Source organism: Podarcis filfolensis (genome assembly GCF_964270895.1).
Source record: "Podarcis filfolensis genome assembly, chromosome: 8".
NCBI lineage: Eukaryota > Metazoa > Chordata > Lepidosauria > Squamata > Lacertidae > Podarcis > Podarcis filfolensis.
Window position 1 is genome coordinate 7788175 of NC_139611.1, and position 24565 is coordinate 7812739.

General features: G+C 43.8%; 1 protein-coding gene across 11 annotated transcripts in view; it reads right to left on the bottom strand.

Annotated features, from left to right (window-relative positions):
* The window catches only part of ATXN2 (ataxin 2), a gene marked incomplete at its 5' end in the record, with an annotated part of 61412 nt that extends 40561 nt beyond the window's left edge, over positions 1 to 20851 (bottom strand). For 6 of the 11 annotated variants that reach the window (XM_083629285.1, XM_083629284.1, XM_083629283.1 and 3 more), the window contains 3 exons: positions 260 to 319; positions 2894 to 2930; positions 20410 to 20750. In XM_083629285.1, the coding sequence (XP_083485411.1) occupies positions 260 to 319; positions 2894 to 2930; positions 20410 to 20750 (438 nt within the window). Of the gene's footprint in view, positions 1 to 259; positions 320 to 1367; positions 1584 to 2893; positions 2931 to 20409 lie in introns of those variants that run through there. The other 5 variants (XM_083629281.1, XM_083629279.1, XM_083629277.1 and 2 more) reach the window with 5 other exon arrangements.
* Positions 20852 to 24565: the final 3714 nt, after the last annotated feature.

Consider the following 24565-nt stretch of genomic DNA (forward strand, 5'->3'; position numbering starts at 1 on the left):
CACTCATATGCCAACCTCAGATTAAAGAGACAGTGTACAAATGTCCTGAATAGAAATAGTAAACTTTACTAATTTTAAGGTAGTTTAGTTTTATGCTATTTTTTTAGTATTTTATTGATCTATTTTCTTTGGGTTGGTTTTATGCACTCCACTTAGAAATGTAAATTAATAGTTATATAAAAAATAAGCCATTAAGATCTCCTCTAACATTGTTGTTACAAGTAAAGAATCCCCGGGGAAATGTTTGGTTATAACTTACGACAACTGATGTGAGAACGTGAACCATCCGCATGTTCGCATATATACCAGGGAAAGAAACCTGAAACAAGAGGGGAGAAACTCATTAGGCATCAAAGCACAGCTGCAACTCACAAAAATTCAGACTGTTGGTGGGCCGGGCCAGGCAAGCTGAGGGGAGAAGAGCCAAGAAGCCATTGGAATAATTACAACTGGGTTAGTCAAAGTGAATGAAAACAGCACTGATGTTTGTTCACACCCCATTCATTTGACAAACCAATTGCCAAATGCTGAGGAGGGGTTGGATCTCTGACCAGTCAAAAAAGATTTGGTTGTTTGACTGCTCAGTACTTTATAGAACAGGTTTGATATATAAACTAATAAAAAAACCCACAGTAATACATGCTGCTATTGAAAAACAATGTGATATTTAAAACAGTGCAACAAATTAGTGCTAAAATTTTAGGGGATTTAGGGACATTTTAAAAGTCTGCTCTTCAGCCAAAAGAGGCTTCCACCAGCAGACTTACAAATCACTAAAGGGGGGGGGGGAGGCGAGAAGACCTCCAAAGCAGATTTCGGAAGGTGCATGGAAAGAAGGGGGGCGGTTCTGTTATGCAAACTGAAATTGCGCTGCTCACATGAGGACTTGGTTGGAAACAAACCGTAGGGTTGCTATTGTAAATTCACAGAGTACACACAGAACCCTCTAAATTGCCTCCAACACGCTTGACGCCTGCATGTTAATCATTGCCAGGCTTATTTTAACCTCCCTATTGTTTTGTGCTCCAACAAGATAGATTAAATTAAAATGCTTTGAAATCCTGGAAAGACAAGAATAAGCACTGCAATTTTTACTTGTGAGTTAAAGGCAGCTTTCCCCCAACAATTCAGCACAGTAATGGCACATGGAATTGGTTGGAGATGTAGTCCAAAACATCTGGAGGGCAGCACCAGGTTATGGTAAGGCTGGTTTAAAAGCTAGCACTTCTACAATAAGTACAGATTCACAGGGACAGGTCTAAAAAAGCTATGTTAAAGTCAATTCGAAATAGATTCCAAGACCAATTTTCTTTTACACTTTGGTTCCTCACATATGACCGCACACTTTTCAATACAAAAGAACGTACATGGCATGCTTCTGATCCTACCAAATGTGAAATGTCACCCAGGCAGCTGCCTTTCGTGGGTCTGCACATACACATGTGCAGCGATGGCAGAGCTTCTAGATTGGAGGCTGTCTCCATTCTTCCATCAATTTTACTCTTGTGAACCAGAGAACAAGAATGACGAAAGCTCCATTGTAATCTTTTTGACTGACCAGCTGACTTTGGGCTGTCTCCTACTGCCTGGGTGTCATGTAGCCCTCTCTATATTGAGGCACATTAGGTTTGTGACATCACCCTTTTACCTAAGAAAGCCTTTTAGGAGGTAACTCAGTAAAAGTGTATTAAGGCCATCAGCTGAATTACCTTGAGCTTCCTAGACAATATATTTTGTTAAAATACAACAAGAGAAAAAGGTTTCTAACATCAATATTTTATTATCAATATGACTACATATTTACGTCAGTTTTCTACTACTTTTTAATGTCATAGCTTTCCCAAAGTTTCTCAAATTAGGAGAAACTGAGTGGAGGTAGTCAAAGCCATGGTCAAGAATGAAATTCGATTTCTCACCAGTAAGGGAAAACAACAGAACAGAGATATGATATAATATACAGGCCCAATTCTGCACATCTCCCTACTGCAGTTATCAAGATGCGTAAAGTTAATTTAAGAAAACTTGTTTTTAAACTCTGTTGATTGTATTTATATTTTGTTAATTTTATTATGATTTATTTTCAAAGTTGATTTTATCAGCATTTTCTTATATTCGACAGAATTCTAAATGCTCTAAAAAAATCTGTTATTAAAAAATAAAATAAGCCTGAGCCCCATCTTTCTGCATATGGTGCCCAAGACAGCCTAGAAACAAACCTAACACATTACAAATGCAATAAAAGAACTGATAAATAAAATATTATCATATCAGTGTAGGAGGGAGAGGTTGGTGTTTCAAGTCTCAAGCAAGAATGAAAATATTTAGGTGCTGTCACCAGCAACAGCTTTAAATTATTCTGCCTGTGTGCTGCCTAGTTGCCAAAAATATCTAGAAAACTTGTCAGTTTAGTGCTTTATACCCCCAAGTATAATTTTGTCTGAAAATGTCAGGTTGCATTCCACCAGAGTGTGACAAATGGCTTGGCTGGACAACACCTCTCTCTGATCCAGCCCACACAAGTTATATGTTGAAAGAAGCAAGAGCATGCCTGCCCTCCCTATCCAACTAGGAAATTGCCACATGTGAACATCTGTGGTCGGGACTGGCATGTCAGTTCAGTCTTTCACTCTCTTTTCCATATGGACTGGATGAAGGAGAGGTCGTTATCCGATCCAACCCAAATGATACTGGATTGGATCAAGGAGAGGTTATTATCTGATCCGGCCCAAAGGAAAACCCAATAGCAATGAAGCTAACATATTTATTATAAAAGGTAGTTTGAACCATTCCAAACAGTAAAACAGATTTGCGTTCTGCCTTTCACACTCAATATATCTCATTATCAGGTATGCAACAAAGAACCACAATATAAAATATTAAAATATGTACTTACCGAAGGCTGAGGCAGACTTTTGCCACTGCTGCGACCTCTGCAATTAATAAAGACAGTTATGAGACTAAATAAAACAAAAGATGCTTGTTTAGGCGGCTGAAATTTAACTTTCCAAAAAGAATGGAAAGCCTCACTATAGTATGAAAAACCCTACTTTTGCAGTCATTCTTCTCTGTTATTGTCCAGAACATTACCACATATAAATCAAGTGTTATTTAAATGTACTCTAGGGTTTACAGCTATCGATGATTTCCCTAAGAAACAGATTTGCCTAGCGTATTTCTCAACACATCAGAATATTTTGTTTTTCATTTTTAAAAAAGGTCACAAAAATAAGCAACCTTTAAAATGGCGACAGAAATTTTAACTTCCCAAATAGACAAGCGGAGGAGGGGAATAAATTATAACCTAAACATATGACGCAAAGCAACTCTCCCCGCCCCCGCCCCCCAGTCTATTAGGAGGAGAAATAAACTGGAAAGCACTCAAACAGCTCATTGCCAACATGTTGAAATTCAAAAATTTCCTCATCAAAGAAAAGCAGAGCCGGAATACCAAAAAGCCAAGCAATCTTAACCCCTCACTGCAAGTCAGTGCCATCTACTCATCGGACTAACTCACTCAACACAGGTCATCATGTGTCTGACAGGCAGCAGTCTTATGGAACAGCAGAGCACAATGCCTACAGAAGAGACATCTTGATATTTTAGTAACCTAAAACTATTAGATCAGTTCTCCCACTAACAGCAGAAAAACAGTAAAGTGATTGATTTTAATGGCAGTTCTAGAATTCCCTGAAGTCTTGCATATAGACCCACTATATACATTTCCGCATGTGATCTGGGATATATCACTCTGACTTTCAACAAGTGGGGGGACGGGGACTCAGAAAAATCATACCAAGAAAAAATAGCTAACTTGATGAGACACTATCTTCAGGGTTGTGGGTTCAATCCCCACGTTGAGTAAAACATTCCTGCACTGCAGAGGGTTAGACTAGATGAGCCTTGTGATCCCTTCCAACACTGCAATTCTGCAATTCTATGATGGTAACCAGACAATGTCAAACAGTTCAAATTACAACAAATTCATTTAATAAAGGTACTTACGATATACAGAACAGAAATTACATACTTGAGTACTTTTCAAAATTGATTTCTGAGAAATTAAGTACATAAGCATAACACATCTGATGTTATTTGATAACCAGGGCAATATATAAAGCTTGGTAATTAACACAGCACTTTCTATCTTAATTCAAGCTCTGACTACCTCTCCTATTGCAAAACTCTCAGATATTTGAATTAGAGTAGCTCATTCTCCCCTGGGGTCCCATCACCTCAAAAAGCACACCAGCCTCAATACAAAGCAGCTCCGGCTTCAAAAAAAAAAAAAAAAAAAAAAACCAAAACCAGGTCAAAATGCATAAATGTATAAAGCTAAAAGATTTAATTAGCTGCATTTTAGTTTTGAGCAATAACAAAGAAAGTATTATGATTGTTACACATGTGAAAAAAATGCTCAGCTATTTTGTGAACACGCACAAAAAACTGCGTGTTTTTAAACTTTTCAAAGATGAACAAAGAGTTCTCCCCTACTTCTAACTTGCATACGATTTCCTTGAGACCTAGATGTGCATTTCTGTTTTTTTTATAAATTTTTTATTGGTTTTTCAACACATATTAAAAGACAATACATCACAATACATAGACAAACAAACATATAAACACATATAATTTCTTAACCTTTTTTTCCTTAATCCTTCTTTCAGCGACTTCCCCATACCTCCCCTTTCTGCATCCCTGTTTTAAATCTTTCCAGCAACCCCTAATTTCAATTACTTATAGCACTTTCTTTAAATCTTTTTTCTCATATCCGATTGTTTGTCACTGCAATTCTATTTTGCATTACCCAAGACATTTTAACACTCATTAATTTTACAACAGTTCTTAAGATAAACTTTAAATTTCTTCCAATCTTCTTCCACCGTCTCTTTCCCTTGGTCACGGATTCTGCCAGTCATCTCAGCCAGTCCCATATAGTCTATCACCTTGGTCTGCCATTCTTCCAGAGTGGGTAGGTCTTGTGTCTTCCAATACTTTGCGATGAGTATTCTTGCTGCTGTTGTACTAGATGTGCATTTCTGGTAGCTGCTCATTAGTACAGTTTGTTTATCTAACCAATAAAACGTCCAGGCATATGGATCACAATATATCTGATATCTTTGCTACTATGTTCCATGGTTTTATTGTAATTTTCGTACGTTGCCCTGTGAACTTTGGTTGAAGAGCCATCTAAATATGTACATATGTTAGTAATTAGTGGTGTAAGTTTTTCCAATTAAAAATATATATATATTCCAAACAGATTCAGCAAGCTTGGAGTGTTTTAAATTCTTGCTTCACCTATTAATGAATCAAGTACGTGTGTACATAGGAACATGAGCTTGGTGGATCAGACTCATGGACCCTCTAGTCCAGCATCACATTCTCAGAGGCCAATCGGATGCCTGTGGGAAACCTGCAGGCAGGAGCCATGCACAATAGAACTTTCTCCTCGTATGGTTTCCTGCAACTGGTATTCAGAAGGACTGCTGCCTCCAATAGTGGAGGCAAAGCATAGCCATCGTGGCTTGAAGCCATCAATCACTATCTCCTCCACAGGCATCTAATGCTCTTTTAAAATGTTCTAGATTGGTAACAATCACCAATGTACATATATGCAACTCCCCATTTGCATGGGTGGGAGTTATGTTCTGAGGTACCTACACATGCTGCTGGGATGTGCATAAGCCCACCCTGCCCCATTCCACCCTGTCCCGTTGCCAACACTGACTGTGCCGACAAGTGACAATAGTTGCATAAATCAAGCACTGCAAAGACATACAAGTCACTTGGCTCATTTGCCTAACATTACTACCTTCCAGCTATTCTGGATTATTTAGAGATCTTGTGAACGTTAGTTTTTACTGCCAGCTAGGTGAAAGGCTACATATAGCAGTTACAAACTTGCATGCTATGGCTTCCTAGAAGCTGATACAGTAATGCAGTGAAGCTACCAGAAAAAATCTCTTCTGCTCTTACCACAGTGTACCTACAAATTAGTTCCTTCTGCTCAAGCATCTTCAAGCGCTTTACACGAGCAACAACACAGTGGAATTCAAAGAGCTCTCAATTAGCTATGTCTGGTGTTGTTAAATCATTGAGTGGTTAAGTGAAATTTCTGAGGGCAGGCCGACAGCCCTGCTAAAAGCCTTTCTTGCGCTTAAGGGCCACAACACCCACAAAAGCAGCTGCTAAAGTAACGGGGGGGGGGGGGGATATTGAAATAACAGGCCTCAATAAGTGAATCCAGAGCATCTGTACATAAGTACCAATTTGAGTCATCTCATGCTCGCACTTATTAACCAACCAATCACAAACAAGCAACCGCACCCTAGGCCAACCCCAAATTATCTCACCACCAAAGGAACAAAAGCACCCCCCTCTTCTTCCTAATGTAACCCTAATGTCTCAACAAATGAAACTGACCTATGGAAAATGTAACTTGAAAAAAGAGACATTGCGCATACCTTTGTCAACCAAGAAAACTTTAATAAAATTATTTTTTTAAAAAAATACACAGTATGTGTGTATATGGCCGAAAGCAGTGCTTTTTTTCAGCTGGAGCATGCCAGAGCACAGTTGTGGCACCTCTCAGGTGGGTGCCATTGCGATCAGCACTCCCCCCGCCTACTTCTTGCCTTTACATGCTTCTGAGAACCCCAAAGCAAACATTTCAAGTCAAAACAGAAGCTGGTCAGTGTGTGCAAGTCTAGACTTTCTTTTAGATCTATGACTTCACCTATCTCATAGCCACTCCTAGTCAAGCTACAGAGAAGGGCCAATTTGTATTTCCTTTTCTTCAATCTGTCTCCCAGGTTGCGGTGGTGGGCTTTCCAGCCAGCCATCTACTGTTGCACACGTGCACATTTACGCAATGTGCCCTTCTGAGCTGCCCTAGCCATCCGCCTGAATTTAAGAGAACGAGGAAGGCAGGGGCACATTGATTGGACATGCACCAGAACCAGGGGCGACCCCAAAACTAGCTAGGGAGACAGATTGCCGCAGTTTTTATGGCCTCTGTGGGTGATGAACGCAACTGTTGTCAAATCGGCATCTGTTCAGGGCTGCCTTGAGTTGCCCGGTGACTTAGTGTAACAACTTCATGGTGAGTTCCAGCACCTATTTTTCTTGGGGGGGGGGGAACACTGGCAAACAGAGAAATTTCATTGTCTGGATAGGTCACTTCCTGGTCCACAGCATTTTTCAAGCGGGAGAAAGAGCTGCTTATAGACAACAGTAGAAAAATTCAAGTATTTAATATAGCTGGGACTGGGTGCAAGTGTGTTCACTGCACTCCCCCCCCCAAAAAAAAAACAGAATTCAGGGAAAACCCTATGGAAGGAGGGAACCCAGAAATTCCCAAAAGACACCTGAGCATCCGTAATGGGCACAAAATACTTTTGGTTGGGGGGATGGAACCAAAAGGATGGAATTAAGTGACTGAAACCCTGAACATGATGCAACACTTCAATGTAAGTTGACACTTCTCATTCCTATATACAGTGTGTTACTTGTACAGCACAGCAAAGCCCTCTGGAAAATGTATCACCCCTCCTATGCACAAGATTGTTGTCAGTGTGGGCCAGGACACCCAGCATCAGGGTTGGGGCCAGCTTTGTCCTCACCGCAACCCACTGCCAAGCATTTTCCTACAGGACTGAATGACAACACATTTGAAAGTTAACAAGACCAGACCACTGAGGCAAGGTCCAAGCTGTCTCCCTACCCTGGAGACGCCACCCCCCTCAGCTGCTAAGAATCCAGACTGCTGCTCTCTGCACTGCCCCCTTCTCAGCTATGTTCGCTGGTCACACTAGAGCAGGCATGTCCAACAGGCAGATCGTGATCTACCGGTAGATCACTGGACGTCTGTGGTAGATCATGAAGCTCAACAACTTTGGCTGTCAATAACAATGCGTAGATCAAAGCCAGTATTTTTATACTGTGAGTAGATCACAGTCTCTTGGGAGTTGGACATGCCTGCACTAGAGTGCAACAGAAAAGTGGGAACAAGAATATGAAAGGCAACGACAGTGGTACCTTGGTTTACGAACTTAATCTGTTCCGGAAGTCCGTTCTTAAACCGAAACCGTTCTTAAACCGAGGTGCGTTTTCCCCAACGAGCCCTCCCGTCACTGGTGCCCTTCCACCGTTCGGATTTTGGTCTTAGACCGAAGTAAAGTTCACAAACCGGGACACTACTTCCAGTTTTGCGGAGTTCGTAAACCGAATAGTTATTAAACAGGGCTGTTCTTAAACCGAGGTACCATTTTATATTCACTGCCACCACAGAAAACACCAAAAACAGCAGCAATCCCAATCCCCTTTAAACCCACAGGGGCACATCAACCCTTATGACAGCAATACTAAATAGTGAGAACCTTGGTGGCTGAGTTGCCAAGCTCTCAGTCAAAGTCATTAGACACAACACAGTGTGTAAGCTTAGAAGGGCTTCAGTTCACACCCAGGAGCTGTTGCAGAGGCGGTTCTTTAAAAAGTCTGTCAATGGATTCCCTTAGTTGCAACCAAGACTCAAAACCTTCTGCCCTGATGAATAAGCTTGTATTACTCCTGACCAGTATGGCATACAAGACAAATTGGTGCATTCAGGCCTGTTCTTCAATTACCTTTGTGCTCTCACGTAGCACTGACAACTATGCCTCATGTTGGAGGAGACTCAGATGTACCTCCTCTGCTCTACATTTACAGAGTCATGAAAGCTTTGGCAAAAAAGTGGGGTGAAACAGTGTGGCAAATCCAAGGCCTCTTTATGTACATGGGGGTTCAGGCTACTTACGGTGATGAGCTCAGGCCTGAGCTCAAAATAAGCATATTTCTGTGTAAACAGAGAAGCAACTAGGATCTTGCTTTCTGGTATTTCTAGCAAAAAAAACAACCCCAAATATAGAAAGAACAAATCAAATACAGTGTAAGGCAGTGATCTTTAATGAAAAGCCTCAAACTCATTTTGGAACCAGTTCTGATTATCATACTTTAAAGTGTTTGTGTAGTATTTATGTAGAACATGGGGTCAAATCAATAATGTCATGCACAACCCCTTCTTTCAAGGAGCTCTGACAATTATGACAATTCTTCAAGGGATGAAAGGTGGTGGGACATTATCTAGCTCAATACAGTGGTACCTCGGTTTACGAACTTAATCCGTTCCGGAAGTCCGTTCTTAAACCAAAACCGAGGCGCGCTTTCCCTAATGAGGCCTCCCTCCACCGGTGCCCTTCCACTGTTTGGCTTCTGTTCTTAGACCGAGGTAAAGTTCTCAAACCAATACACTATTTCCTGTTTTGCAGAGTTTGTAAACCAAATCGTTCTTAAACTGGACTGTTCTTAAACCGAGGTACCACTGTACTGTATACACTGACTAGCAGCAGCTCTCCAGGATTTCAGGCAAGGGACATTCCCAGCTCTACCTGAAGATGCTCAGGATTAAACATGGAACCTCCCACATGCAAAGCAGATTCTCTACCACTGAGCTAAAGTCCTCCCTCCATAGATGACTTATCCACAGCTCTCCAAAATCTAGATTTTCCCATATCTAAACACCACATCCATCAACACACTACATCAGCCAAGACATACAAAGACAACATACCATGGTTTAGGATCCTGTCTTGTTCCAAATCTATAGTTTCCTAGTTCTAAACAAACATATTTGAGTGAGTAAAAAGCTTGTTCATATATTCACTTATTACCGTATTTTTTGCTCTATAAGACTCACTTTTTCCCTCCTAAAAAGTAAGGGGAAATGTGTGTGCGTCTTATGGAGCGAATGCAGGCTGCGCAGCTATCCCAGAAGCCAGAACAGCAAGAGGGATTGCTGCTTTCACTGCGCAGAGATCCCCCTTGCTGTTCTGGCTTCTGAGATTCAGAATATTTTTTTTCTTGTTTTCCTCCTCCAAAAGCTAGGTGCATATTATGGTCTGGTGCGGCTTATAGAGCGAAAAATACGGTAATTAGAAATTTCCTAGTCTATCTTGGCTTATGATTGTCTGAATGCAGCTAATGCCAAACATACAAGTGAACAGAAAGCAAAAACTCTATAAACGGTGAAGCTGTCCTGATAAATGGCTCTATGCTCCAACAACCACAGTTTTCCTCAAAATAGTCCTAGCAAACGTTTCCATGACTGTCAATCATTACCTCCTTCATGAAACTTGGTTTGCACATGCTATTGAGTTCAGCAGGTAGGTACAAAGTGACTGGCTTTTTATGTTCAAATAGGGACTGAAAAGAATAAAGGACCAACATCAGATAAATATTAATATTATTGTTTATACCCCACCCATCTGGCTGGGCTTCCCCAGCCACTCTGGGAGGCTTCCAGCAAAATATAAAAAACAATAAAATGTTAGACATTAAAAACTTTCCTGAACTTCAGATGTTGCCTTCAGATGTTTTCTAAAGTGTATTTTGCAACAAAGCAGTTTGTTGGCCTGACGTGGGTCCATTTTTAAAAGGGGTATCAATTCCTAAATAAGATTACAAAGACACTTGGGAACCCCCCCCCCCCCAATGAACAAGGATTGCTATAGCTGTTATCAATTACTCACCTATGAAGCTCCATACTGTCAAGGAGTTCTGGTGGACTACCTCCTGCCACACAACTCTTTCTACCCAATGCATTAAGCATCAGTGACCCTGCAACGCATCTCATCACTTTCAGAAGCACAATTAGCTGGGGAACAACAGGGGGTGTTTTCTGCAGTAGTTGCAGAACTTCTTTCCTAGAGAGGTTTTGATTGGTTTCAGGTGAGCTTCTTAAAGCTTGAATTCTGTTTACATCCTGTTTTTATTGTATGAAAAGTTTTTTCACTATCTTTATATGTTTTTACCTTGATATGAACTGCTTTTATTGTCATGTATTTTATTAAGTTTTTGTAATCTGTTTGTTTCTTCTGTAAAAAGCAGAATGCAATTTCCCTCCTATAAATAAATAAATAAATAAACGCAAACGTCCCTGGTTTTTGTTTGTTTGGTGATTACGTTATCACTCATTACTGCTGCTGTGGTCAACTCTGTTTATTTTGTATATATTTAAAGTACAACTGAATTGTCACAGACTGCATTTTTTGCAGTTCATGACATTTCCCCTCAATGTTTACCACTGTCGCCCATATGTATATTTACATTTCAACTGAAGATAAACTTCATGCATATAATGAAATGAAATCCCATCTACAAAAATGTATGCTTTGGTAAATCCCTAAGTCTTTTAAGATGCCACAAGCTCCTTAATGATTTCTTTTAGTAAAAACATGACTACCCTTCTGCAATCTTTTTTTGGTTAAGTTTTCATTTACCGTATTTTTCGCTCTATAGGGCGCACCGGACCATAAGGCAAACCTAGTTTTTTTGGGGGGTTGTCTTGGCTTCCTCTTTAGCCCCGGGGCTGGGGCGGGGGAAGCCCAAGCTTCCCCCAACCCCAAGAAGGGGTCCGGGAGCAGCGGTGAGGGAAGCCCAAGTTTTCCCCGACCTAAGTCCCCAGAAGGGGTCCGGGAGCAGGGGCGAGGTTGCGTGCTCCTGGAGCTTGCTGCTATCCGCAAGCCTTCAGAGCCTGGCGGGAACTCCCAAAGGCTTGCGGATATCTGCCCGAAGCCCAGGGTGCACGGTGCTGCGCTCCCCCGGCTTCGAGCTGCAGGCCGGGCTCCCAAGGCTTGCGGATAGCACCGACCCCTCTCGCTCTCCAGGCTTCAGCGAAAGCCTGCATTCGCTCCATAGGACGCACATACATTTCCCCTTCATTTTTGGAGGGGGAAAATTGCGTCCTATAGAGCGAAAAATACGGTAGGTATTCTTCTAGAGTTAAGCAGTCCTTTACATTACATTAACACAATTGTTTCTGTACAGTGGTACCTCGGGTTAAGAACTTAATTCGTTCAGGAGGTCCGTTCTTAATCTGAAATTGTTCTTAACCTGAAGCACCACTTTAGCTAATGGGGCCTCCTGCTGCTGCCACAGGTTAAGAACAGTTTCGGGTTAAGAACAGACCTCCAGAATGAATTAAGTTCTTAACCAGAAGTACCACTGTACAAAAATAACATTTGCACTTGCCACACTACTCAGAACAAACTCACTGGCTTCCCATGCCCCTTACTGGGGCAGTGAGGTGGGGGATTCTACCACTTTGTAGGCAATAGCTCATTTGTACTCCGCATGTATCAGTCTCAAGACGTTGCTGTAAAGATACTAATTAGCAACTGGCTGGGGCAGGAAGAGATTCTCAAGGTCACTTCATCATTTCAGGAACAGTTAGAAAGAGCACATTTCCCTGACTTTCCAAAAGAGCAGGGCAAAGATATCAAGCTTAGTTAATGATTGCAAGAAGAGAAACACCAACTCCATCTTTGATTTCAAATATATAGGATAACCACAGAATTGTGGAGTTGGAAGAGACTCAAAGCATCATCTAGCGTAACCCCCTGCAATGCTAGAATCTCAACTAAAGCACCCAAGACAGATGGCCTTACAACCTCTGCTTAATGAATGAAGGAGGGAGTCTGCTCGACTGTCAAACAGCTCAGAAAATCCTTCCTGATGTTGAGCTGGACACTCCCTTCTAGTAACTTGAATCCATGGGTTTGGGTCCTAACCTCCAGAGCAGGAGAAAACAAGCTTGCTCTATCTTCCATGAGACAGCCGTGGGGGTAGGGTAAGTGAAAACAAGCTACAACAATTATAATGTTGTTCACTGCTCCTGCTCAGGCTGCACAGAAAAAGCATTTTAGTTCCAGAAATTCATTCCGATTGCGCAGATTAAATATAATTGATAGAATTCTACAGGATGAGGTATTCATGTGTGAAAACAGTCAAGGTCTAATGATCCCCAGGCATACACCTCCAGATGGTGGAGATATTAGGGGTGCCCAGGCATCTTCACTTGGTCTCAAGTCAGGTGCAAAATGAACCTGGCTAATTTCAAACACTTGTGCTTTGAATTATAAAATGCTGATAGGTCATACTGGCATCCCTTGCACTTAAAAGATCATACAATTCCACTCCAGCTTCCTTCTGTTTCTAAAAAAAATCTATTTTATAGAATATGGTCGACTTTAAAGGGTGTTTCCCACACAGCAGTTCTGTTTCTCCAAAGTGACTATCTTCTGTGTGATCAGAAGCAAAACAGCTAGCTCTCCCCTGCTGCCCCATGTCCTGCAATCCATTTGTTTGCAACCACAAGAGAAAAGCAATCCATTTAAATGTGTGAAAGAGCTTCTTCACAGTTTGCTTAGCACATCAAAAGTCTTTTTGAGAAGCTGGCAAAAAAGGAAGGCTCTCAGTCGCAAATCATGCAACTGGAAATTTCAATTTGTTCACTAGGTAGCTGGTGCTGAGTCTCAAAAAACAAAACAAACAAAAAAAACACACGACTGGCAACCAGTTAATTTCGATCACTGTGCTGCAGGTGTAGTTTTGCACTTTCTCAAGAAGGAAACAAACACGTCACAGGTCCCTGCAGCAGCTCCTTTGCTTCCATATCTCTTGGTCCTACACACACTGTAAGACAGCACTCTGGGCTTCCAGCTCAAACTCCCCTGCTAAACGCCCCTGTTTACATGTACTACTGTTCATTTTGACTGTGATTCCTGCATTGCAGAGGGGTTGGCCTAGCCCTAGTTTATCTGTGAGGGTACCTTCCAGGCCTATGATTCTGGAACTGCTGCTGACTGCTAACACCTCCCCCCAAATCACTTGCTCTAGCACACCGCATGGCCACACTCACAAATGCACAATCAAGCCTCTAAACAGCTCAGACAAGCAAACAGCCCCAATCCAAAAGACACAATATACAGTGGTACCTCAGGTTACATATGCTTCAGGTTACAGACTCCACTAACCGAGAAATACTGCTTCAGGTTAAGAACTCTGCTTAAGGATGAGAACAGAAATCGTGCTCTGGTGGTGCGGCGGCGGCGGGAGGCCCCATTAGCTAAAGTGGTGCTTCAGGTTAAGAACAGTTTCAGGTTAAGAACAGACCTCTGGAACGAATTAAGTACTTAACCTGAGGTACCACTGTACCCTCATGAGGGTTATGGATTCAGAGAGAAAGCAAATACATTTATTCAAATGATATTTGAAAGGATGGGGCAATTCCAGGTAACTGGACTCCTCCTCCCACTCCTGGGCTGGGCTCTTAGAATTTCAAACCAAACACACCTTTAGGTTGGTGTATTAAAAATTCATATAGGCTACTAAAGAACCAGTAGACACCAAGCTTCATGGCATATTGTTCCTACGCACATGAGGGGAAGCAGCAAAGTGGGAGCAATTGGGCAGTGAACACTAGAATGCTGCTTGGTCCTAATAAGCCACTGACCGTCTCTTTTTGTTATTTGTGAACAAGGTCTATGTATTTCAGAACGACCTTAGACCAGACATGTCCAAAGTCCATATCGAGGGCCTAATCCAGCCCACCGGTCGGTTTAATCCGGCCCCTGTGGCAGTTTATTTCCTGGGGTAAAATCCTAAAAAAAAAACCTCAACAACTTCAACCCTTAAAAAAAGCTCAACAACTTTGGGGTAAAACCACAAAACTCAACAACTTCAATCCTAAAAAAAGGTTAACAACTTTGGTCGGCCCTCATGGCCCTTCACTTCATCAAATCTGGCGCTCTTTGAAAAAGGTTTGGAGACCACTGCTAGACCATATGCTCTGCTTGCCAAAGGTAGGTTTGGGAAAGACCCTGTGTCTGAAATCTTGAGAGAGCTGTGGCCAATACTGAGCTAGATGGACCAATCATTTGACTTCATTTAAGACAGCTTCCTATACTCCTATAGTTTGTTGCTGATTGTGATTTGTCAGAGATAAACCATGTTCCTAGTTCAGATATGGCAACAAACCAAGGCTTATGGTTTGTTGTCCCCACCAGCCTAAGGAGAGAAGTAGAGCAGGAATGATGAAGCAGTATGCACTAGCATGCTGCTCAGTCCCGGTAAACCATAGTTTATTGACATCCACATACCCAATGGTAGTATGTACTTATGTCCAACCTCTTTTGCAACTGATTGGCGGTGGCCGTTCAAAAGCAGTTTGTGAAACAGTGCGAGGACTTGCTGCATAACCAGGGACAGGGGAAGAGCTATGGTTTGACAGTATATAATTCCAATCCTCGCTCAACTACCCTGGCTGACAATTAGTTTCCTGGCCCAATTCGAAGTGCTAGTTCTGACCTATAAAGCCTTAAATGGCTCAGGACTACAATACCTCAGGGACTGCCTCTCCCCACATGAACTGTCACGGAGCCTGTGATCATCATTTGAGGCCCTTCTTCATGTGCCTCCTCCATGAGGGGTTTGGAGGGCAATTTTCCATGGTGTTTCCTCACTTGTGGACTGCTCTCCCCAGGGAGGCTCACCTGACACCTTTATTACATATATTTAAGTGTCAGCCAAATGCATCTCTCTCGTACCAGGCATTTGGCTAATTAAAGAATATACGACCTTTTAAACTGAGGGGGTTTGGTATTTTTTGTGCTTGTAACTGTGTTGTGTATTACTGTGTTTTTATATTGTAAACCAGCCTGTGATCCTCGAAGGAAGGGCATTAATAGAAATTTAATATAACAACAACAGTAGCAGCAACAGTCACACACAAATGCTTGGGTGTGTCAATATAGCAGCTCTCAGGGTCCGTCTGCTAATATTAATACACATATCCAAAATGATTAATACTGATACCAGGAAATCCTCTAATCCTCTACAATATTTTCTCCTTTTTGGCTGTGTTCAACCTTTTTGGTTGAACACAGCAGGCATTCCTGTTCTCTGCCAAAAAAGCAGATGTACATACCTATTTCCTTCAGAATTTATCTCCACTGGATAAAAATGGAATATTCATTCACATTTTGAATACAAAAAACAACTTCAAAACAGACAGCAGCAGGACATTTCACTTCAGCAGGATTCTATTGTACAATAAACTAGTATTGTAGCATAAAGAGTAATAAAAGGCATTCAAGAACTTAAGACCAGTAGTCACTATTCTCAAATGCTCTACATATTTAAAAGAAACATGGTATCAGAATAGGGGCATGCCAGAATTACCAGCATCTAGTAAGGTCTCCACAGAGGTACAAGAACACAAGCCCATTTTAGAAACCCAAATTAGATTCTAAACAGGTGCTTTAATCCTCAGTACATGCAACATTTCCAACTGACTCATAAACAACTCTTTCAATCTGTAGATTTTGCTTTTCCACATAAAAGCATTATCCTGAGACAGAGCACAACCAATGAAAATTCAAATTATTAAAAATAATTTCAGCACACTGAAGAGGTAAGTAGGTGAAAGAAAAATAAGCTATTTCTGTTGAAATCTCACTTAATATTAGAATTAATAGCTATACTCACACATATAACATTTCAAAAGGGGTGACCAGTGTTAGAAACTCAGATATGTAAGCTAATAGCCAAATGGCACCTTAAAACTGGCCTATACTCACCACAACCGAATGTGTAGGCACATTTTAATGAAATTTTGTTGTTGTTGTTATTCATTTCTCTTCTATACTGCTTTATATTTTGAAGGAAAAAATCTCTCGGTCGTTTACAACACAGTAAAACATAAAATAAAGCAATCTGGAATAAAACTTAATTCAAAATATTTCAGATCCTTCCCTAAGTTACATTGTGCTTTCCCCGTATTTATGTACCTACTTAATCTATATATTTGCCCCATAGAAGAAATACTCCAGAAAGCCAGTGTGCTGATGTGGTTAGAGTGTTAGACTAGGACCTGCAAAATCAGGGTTCAAATCCCCACTCAATCATGAAGCTCAGTGGGTGACCTTGGGCCAGACACAGCCTCTGAACCTACCTCAAAGGGTCACTGTAGGGATTAACTGAGGGGAAAAAACCATGTACTCCTTGGAGGAAAAGGTGGGATATAAATGCCGTGAATAAGCTCTTCTGCTTACCTGCTTTAGAAATCTGGAGGGTCAGCCAAATGGAGATGTTAGTCGCCAACCTGGCATCTAGAGATCTCCATGTCCTCACAACTGGACCCACACCAGTCGCAAAATGCGCTATGGGGATTTCAAACACTGGTGGGTGACAACATCAAACAGGTCCTGCCTTATGCCCTTTCCAAGAATATTCCTATTTATTTCCCCAAGTCTCCCATCTAAGAAGTAGAGTAAGTTCTGGAGAATTGCACTATTGATATCCACTATGTGTAGTAATTTTTCACTCATACAGAAAAGAGAAATGGAGGCACTGTCTCATGCTACATCTCTGTGAGTTTTGTATGTTATGCACCAACTGTACAAGCTATGCTGGTTGCATCAGGTTTATTTAGTCTGCAAAAAGTTTGTGTAGCAAAATGCAGTCCTGGATAACAGACACCCCTCATGCCCCTGATCTAAAACATGAACTCTCTAAAGTACTTTGAACTCTCTAAAGTACTTGTCAATATCTCGGGAATACTTACAACCAATATTATTATCCTCCTATTACAGACAGGGTGGAGTGAGAGAAAGAGAAAGAAGTTTGCCAAAGGCCACCAGAAGCAACATTTGAACTGGGGACTTCCTGGTTCACAGTTCAGCCTTCTTGCTATTGATCTAAGTATCTGATGTACTTCTGCACAACTGAAGGCTCTGGCTTTCATGAATATAGAAGCAGGTTTTCAAAGAAATGTCCAAATTGCAAGAGGATAGAAAGAGGGGGAGGGCGTTACTGGCTTGTTGGTTTGATCTACGTTCTTGTTGTTATCATGTATTTTGTGTTTTTATATTGCAAAGCACCCTGAGACCTATGGGTTAAGGGTGATATAGAAATTTAAGAAATAAATAAATAACCCACTGATTAGAACTCTCAGCACCTTTACTTGGAAGCAAGTCTGAGCGACTTCTGTTGGTCTTTCTTCTAAGTGATTGTTCTTTTGATATCCGATAGTTGTAGTTGGGTAAATAAAACATGCAAAAAGAAGTGGGGAAGCCAGTACTTTTAAGGGTATTAAACACATCTTGGCAACAACACAAATTCTGTTTATACATTGTTCCATGGGCAACACAGCAAGTTCCTTAGCCCGAAGTTATATTGCTTCCTGCAGGCACACAATTCAATATGACAAATGCACATTACCGTCTATGCATCTTATATTGCATAATTTTAATACTGTAAGAATCATCAATGTTTTGGATCAGTTTGTATAAAAACTCCGCTGCTCTGAACAGATTAGCAATGGTATTGAAAATCATAACAGAAAAATACTTCTTATCGCAGCTGGAGGGGAAATCTAGTCCCACACATTCCTGAATCACCTTTCTCTTCCCTTTCCAAGAGGCCTGTTTTAAAGGGAAGGACCCCCTGGTTTGGGCAATGAGGCTTGGCAGGATCATTTGGGGGGGGTGGAGCTGGGGGAGAACCTCAACTGCGATATAAAATGGTCACTCTCTGCACTCAAGGCTGCAGTAACGGGTAAGGCCGGCTGGCAGGGGCCTGCCTCGCAGCAAGCCAGGTGCCCTCTGCCCAGGCTGAGTTTCCTGCCTGAGACTCCTGAAGGGCAGGCACCCCAACACACACACATGTCTGCTAATCATCTCCCCTCTCACACATACACAAGGGAAAGATCAACTCCAAAGGCCTAGACCCTGGAGTGACACTTACGACAGCACCAACGTCCTTTCCAGGCCCGGCCAGCCTTTGCTGCAGCCTCGGCCTTGGGGAGGGGAGGAGAGGCCTTCTACCGTCACAGCCCGCTGGTTGCAGTGCCCGTGTATGCATGCCTTCCCCGGCAATTCTTGCTCCCTCCCTCCCTTTGCCAAAAAATGCTTTCCCGCAAAATCAGGAGGGGTCCTACCAGGTTTGTCCTTCCCTATTCTCCACCACCACCCCACGGCAATGCCCAAAGCTTGGAAATGCCTTCTGCCTCCCCATGGCAGTGTGAGCAGAAGATCTATCCCAGCTTGCTTCCCCTCCTCTCCCAAATACTATTATGCGGTATTCTCTCTCCTCAAGCCTCTGCCCAACATGGAGGCCAAGCTGCCTTTCCTGCCCCTGTCACCCTCCACGAAAGGCATTATGCCACCCCCCCCCCTTCCCAGGGCAATGCCAGTTGCTGCGCCTGGTGACTCCCACCACACACACAACATTGGGCCAGCTGAAGTGGGGAGGGGGAGGTCCCCCATTTCCTTTCCTGAGGGGATGCGGAACATGGAATCCCTTTTTCTCCTCCCACCCCTAAAATACAATTTCTTCCAGGTCAAAGTCAGCCATTGAATGATTACATACCCCCCCCCATTCTTAAGATTCCAGGTAACACCTCCCCCTCAATACAATGCAAGGGAAAGTGATGCCACTCACCAAAACCTTCCCATTCCCCCCCCCCACCTCCAAAGCGGGCAACCTCCATTGCCCCCTCCCCTATGACAAGTGCTCCCTTCAAACAATGCCACCCTTGCCTCTATCTTCGCATGCCCCCCCAAACCCTGTTATGCAATTATGCAGTTTTTTTTAGAGGAGAACTCGGGAGGAAAAGAGACACTCTTTAGCCATTATTTCTACAACGACCAGCGGTGGGAAGGGAGGGGAATCTTCTCTTTATTTCAAGGCAACGCGGCCCCTTTACATTTCACCTAGTCTCTCCGCAGCCCCAGCCCCTCTCTCTCCCCAAATCATCAGTCACAACATTTATTTGCCTTGGGTCCTTTTACGGGAAGAAGGCAGGTTAATCGGAATGGTATCAACGCCGCAATCACAACCATCTAGATAGGCCTCTCCGCGGCACATAGACCCACACAAAAGGCGGCAATATTCCTCCTTGACAAATATTTGCACAGCATATGCCCCCATGGCTGTTACTGGGTCCGCACACTCCTCTGCCCTCCTCAAGGAGAAACCAGCCAGCAAAGCGCCCGGCAGAGGAATCCCACCCTTTGCCTTTCCCCTTTGCTTACTCCCAAGCAAGCCTGCGTCCCGCTTCCCTCCCCGAAAGCGAGCGGCCGCAGGATCGCAGCCCTTCCGAGGCCGGCCGGCCGCATCCACCCCACGGCCTCCGAGGAAAGCGCTCCTTATTACGATCGCTGTTAATTACGGGCTCATGTGCGGGCATTTATGCACGAGGCCCGGCGCCGAATCTACTGGGGATGAAACGGGGGTGGGGGGAGAGAGGCCTAAAGCGGAGGACTCCCCCCCCCCAATACACACCCAAAAATAAATATTAGCCGGGACCGGGTTGGTCCCGTCAGGCGCCTTGCCACCCGAGGCCTTCCCCCCGCCTACCCGCCGCGACCGGGCCTGGCCACCCTATTCCCCCCCCTGCAGCGCCCAGGTAGCCGCGGAGGGCAGCGCGGAAGAGCCCGGCAGGGAAGCAAGCGAGGCCCGCCCGTCAAAGCCGCTAGGCCTGGCGCCGGGGGAGGCGACCCCCGCCCCGGTCCCTCTCGCCCCTCGGCTCACCTGCCCAGATTCTGCCTGCCTCCGACGCTTCCTCCAGCCGGGATCCCGCTGGGGCCGGGGCCAGCTCCGCCGCTGCTATTCCCACCTCCGCTACCGAGGGGCTTGCGGCTGCTGCTGCTGCCGGCCGACTGGGCCGGCCCCTGGGGCGGTGGCGGCAGCGGCGGCGGCGGCGCCGGCTGGCTCGTCGTCGCGGTCGTCGTCGTCGTCGTGGAGGCCGTCGTCTGCTGCTGAGGCGGCTGCGGGGACGGCGGCTGCAGAGGCGGCGGCGGCGCTCCCACGGCTGCTGCTGTTACGGCGGCGGCGGCGGCGGGCGAAGGCTGAGGCGATGGCTTGAGGGACATGGCTGAGCCGAGGGAGGCAGGCGAAAGGAGGGAGAGGGGGAGGGACGGGCGGAGCGCGCGCACGCTCGTCCGTGCTCGCTGCGGAGGCTCCTTCCGCCCCTCACGACGACGGCGGCGGCGGCGGCTGAGGCCGCCTCCTCAGGAGGTGGGGAGCGAGGAGGAGGAGGAGGAGGAGGAGGAGGAGACAAGCCGGCCGGCCCACCGACCCCGCGCTCGGCTGAGGGTGAAGGCCGCCCGCCCGCGCGTGAGGAAAGCGGCAGCACCGGGGAGGCGGCAGGGCGGGGCCCAGCTCGGCGGTACGTAGTGGGGGTGGGGTGGGGGGGAGAAGCGGCGCCCGCCGGAGGACGACGAGCAGCCGCGGCGGCGACGGAGGGGCTCGTCTCCCCTCAGGCAAGCAGGCGTCTTTCGCGGACGGAAAGGCCCTGAAGGGGAGAAAGCTCGGGATTAGCCCCCGGGATATTTCCGCCCCCGAAGGGAAGGGGGTCGTTCGAGGGGGCCCCTGACCACGCGCAGAGTGGCGTTTTCTCCTCTCCTCTCGATTGTCGGAAGGGGAGGAGACGCGCTTAAGAGCCGCTCGTGGCCCCTCTTCCACGCGCGCACACCCACCCGCGCAACCTCTGCAGCCGTGCTTTTTATTTTTCTAAAAAATTTTTATTACTTTCCCATTTAAACATATATAATCACATCATTATTATCCTCTTTGGCTCTTTAGAGCCTATCGACTTCCTTCCCTCCCACATCTTGGCTTTCAAAACTAACCTTTATATTTAAGCATTTTATATATTTTCCAGTTCTACGATAACTCTTTACGAAATACCTCAGAATTTAAGTAAATATAGAAAGGTAAAAAAAAAATCATTACAGGTCTTCAGATAACCCTACTAGTGTTGTTAATTGCTTACGATGAACTTTCAGATAATGAATAAATTTACTCCAGTCTTTTTGGAATATTTGATCGTGCTGGTTTCGGATTTTTCCCGTCAGCTTCGCCAGTTCCGCAAAGCCTGTCATTTTCATCTATCACTCTTGCAGCCAGGCTTTTTAACCGCATGTCGCTTACCGTACTCTGTGTGTGCGTGCACATAAACATAAATTTACACAGACACACAAATATTTATGTACCATTGCATTTGGAATTCTTCCCCTCCTGTTTTACCATTGCAACAGCGTTGCTGCACTCCAGCTCCCTTCAGCCCTAACTGTTGGTCATGCTGGCAGGGGGATGATAAGAACAGTGTTGTTGTTTTAATTACTGTATTTTTTGCTCTATAAGACTCACTTTTTCCCTCCTGAAAAGTAAGGGGAAATGTGTGTGCGTCTTATGGAGCGAATGCAGGCTGCGCAGCTATCCCAGAAGCCAGAACAGCAAGAGGGATCGCTGCTTTCGCTGCACAGTGATCCCTCTTGCTGTTCTGGCTTTTGGGATTCAGAATATTTTTTTCTTGTTTTCCTCCAAAAACTATGGTCTGGTGCATCTTATAGAGCGAAAAATACAGTAATTTCTCATTTTATTTGACGAAATCCATATTCTGCTTGATAGCAATAAAACCTCTCAGCAGCGAAATTTGCAGTTTTTGTTACAGCGTGGAAAGTTCTTTTTTAAAAGCAGCATTTCGTCACCCACGAAATCCATCTTTCCACTATAGGAAATTATTTGTAGGTGAATGACAGCAGTCTCTGTGCTTTCAACATTAATTAATAATTTTCTGCAGATATTGTTCTTTTTTTATAAAAAAAAATGTTAGAAAATACATCTCTGTCTGTTGAAATCTGATCTTACACCCATCAAATATATTTTCAGGTTGGTGATGGAGCCAGTGGCTGCCTTGCATGGCTGAAGGGAAAGAGGAGGAGAAACTGATTGGCACAAATAGTTTATAGGCCAAGAGGAGTCTGGCAAAGGTGGTAGGGGAGAAAGCGTGTCAAAGCAACAGAAGAATATATGAATTGCCTCCCCAAATCTGTGCCAGAATGGAAGAAATGCCATATCGAGGCATATGGTCCTCCTTCCCTCCCCATTTTATCCTTGGGAAGTAGGTTAGGCCAAGGATTGGTGACTGGTCCAAGATCACCTATTGAGCTTCACAGCTGAATGAGGATTTGAACTTGGGTCTTCTCAGTCCTTGTCATACACTCTGATCACTACATCACCTTCATGTTAACTTTGCAAATGTAGATTTAAAAGGTAGTATAGGATAGAGCAGTGCAGGAGCTGTAGAACCATCAGCTGCCTCCAAGAGAACCATTGGAGTGCAGTGTCGGACTAGGACCTGGCAGATTCAGCCGTGAAGGTCCTTTGGATGACTTTGGAGCAGTCTCCGCCTAGCCTGCTTCACAATGGTTGTTGTGGTTTAGAGCAGAGCCATGTACACTACCTTGAGCTCCTTGGAAGAACAATGAGATATAAATGCAAGAGTAAATAAATAAATAACTGTTCTGCACCAAGTTCCCAGGAGTCTCCCAGCACTAGTTCAGCACACTGGTTAAGCCTACTACCAAGCCTTAATGCAGAGCTTTCCAAACTGTGTCGTGACACATTAGTGTGTCGGCTGCAGTGTGTAGGTGTTGTCACATGAATGCTCTCCAAGCTGCTCCCAGGTCTGGAAAGGGGTTAGTTTAACCTCCGGCTTGCTAGTAAAACTGAATTACTGTGTCATGATGCATGTCTAAAAAGTGTGTCACCAACATGAAAAGTTTGGAAAGCTTTGCCTTAATGTATTAAAATGCAATGCTGACCAACCTACAGATTAAGTCCCGAAGAAAGTGGTGTTGCCTCTGTTGATGGCAACGAAAAGCCTTTCAGCTGAGAGGTTGGTCATCACAAACTGGGATGTAGAAAAAATAGGTGCCAGTGTACTACAGAGGATTGCTTGTTCAACAGACTGAAATTGAGGTGCGCAGCAGCTTGGGCAACTGTGTGGATTGGTGTCAGAACTCACACAATCATGACCATGACAGTGACTACTAGATATATATGTGAATTGAAGGTCTCAAGCTTTGTGTTTTTGAAAATACTACAATATTTGAATATATTAAAATGTATTCAATATAATATTTGAGGATCATATTTTATCTGCTATTTTCCTTCTTTTTTGCAGATTAAAAATGCAGTCTTCAAAGCATAAATGTTTCAGAACTTGTAATGTTACACTAATGCTATAAAATACATGGGTTTTTATTCATAAACAAGTCCAGTAGGGTGATAAAATAGAAAAAAATGGGCATAGGTAATAAGTCCAGTGATTGTAAATAAAATGCCAATTTTCCTGTGTTCGATCCGACAACCTAGATGATAGTGTCTTCTCTTCTTCTCCACCCCCCTATGCCTCAACTGTTTAAAAAGCAAATACATGTTTAAGTCAGGTTCCGTGTTAAAATATCATTTGTGTTTTAAAAACCAGAATAACTAGAGAATCTCATCTGGAAGAAGTGCTACTCCTTGCTAACTCTTCAATTTTCATCTTACACACTCACCAACACAACTAGAACATGCTAACTTGCAGCCTTTCTCAACCTTGGGTCCCCAGATGTTGTTGAACTACAATTCCCATCATCCCTAAGTAGCAGGGCCAGAGCTCAGGGATGATGGGAGTTGTAGTCCAACAACATCTGGGAGCCCAAGGTTGAGAAGCCCTGTGCTAAGGAAACTCCAGTCTGTGGAATCCACACACAAGGGCAGGCATTTCTCCCTAGATTAATGGAATCATTATTCTGTCTTGACCATTGCGAGGGTAGATCAGAAATTCTCATTAGAGCTCTCCGCCTGAAACTGTTTGACAAATTACAACACTGGAGGGGAAGAGCTTTACTTGTTG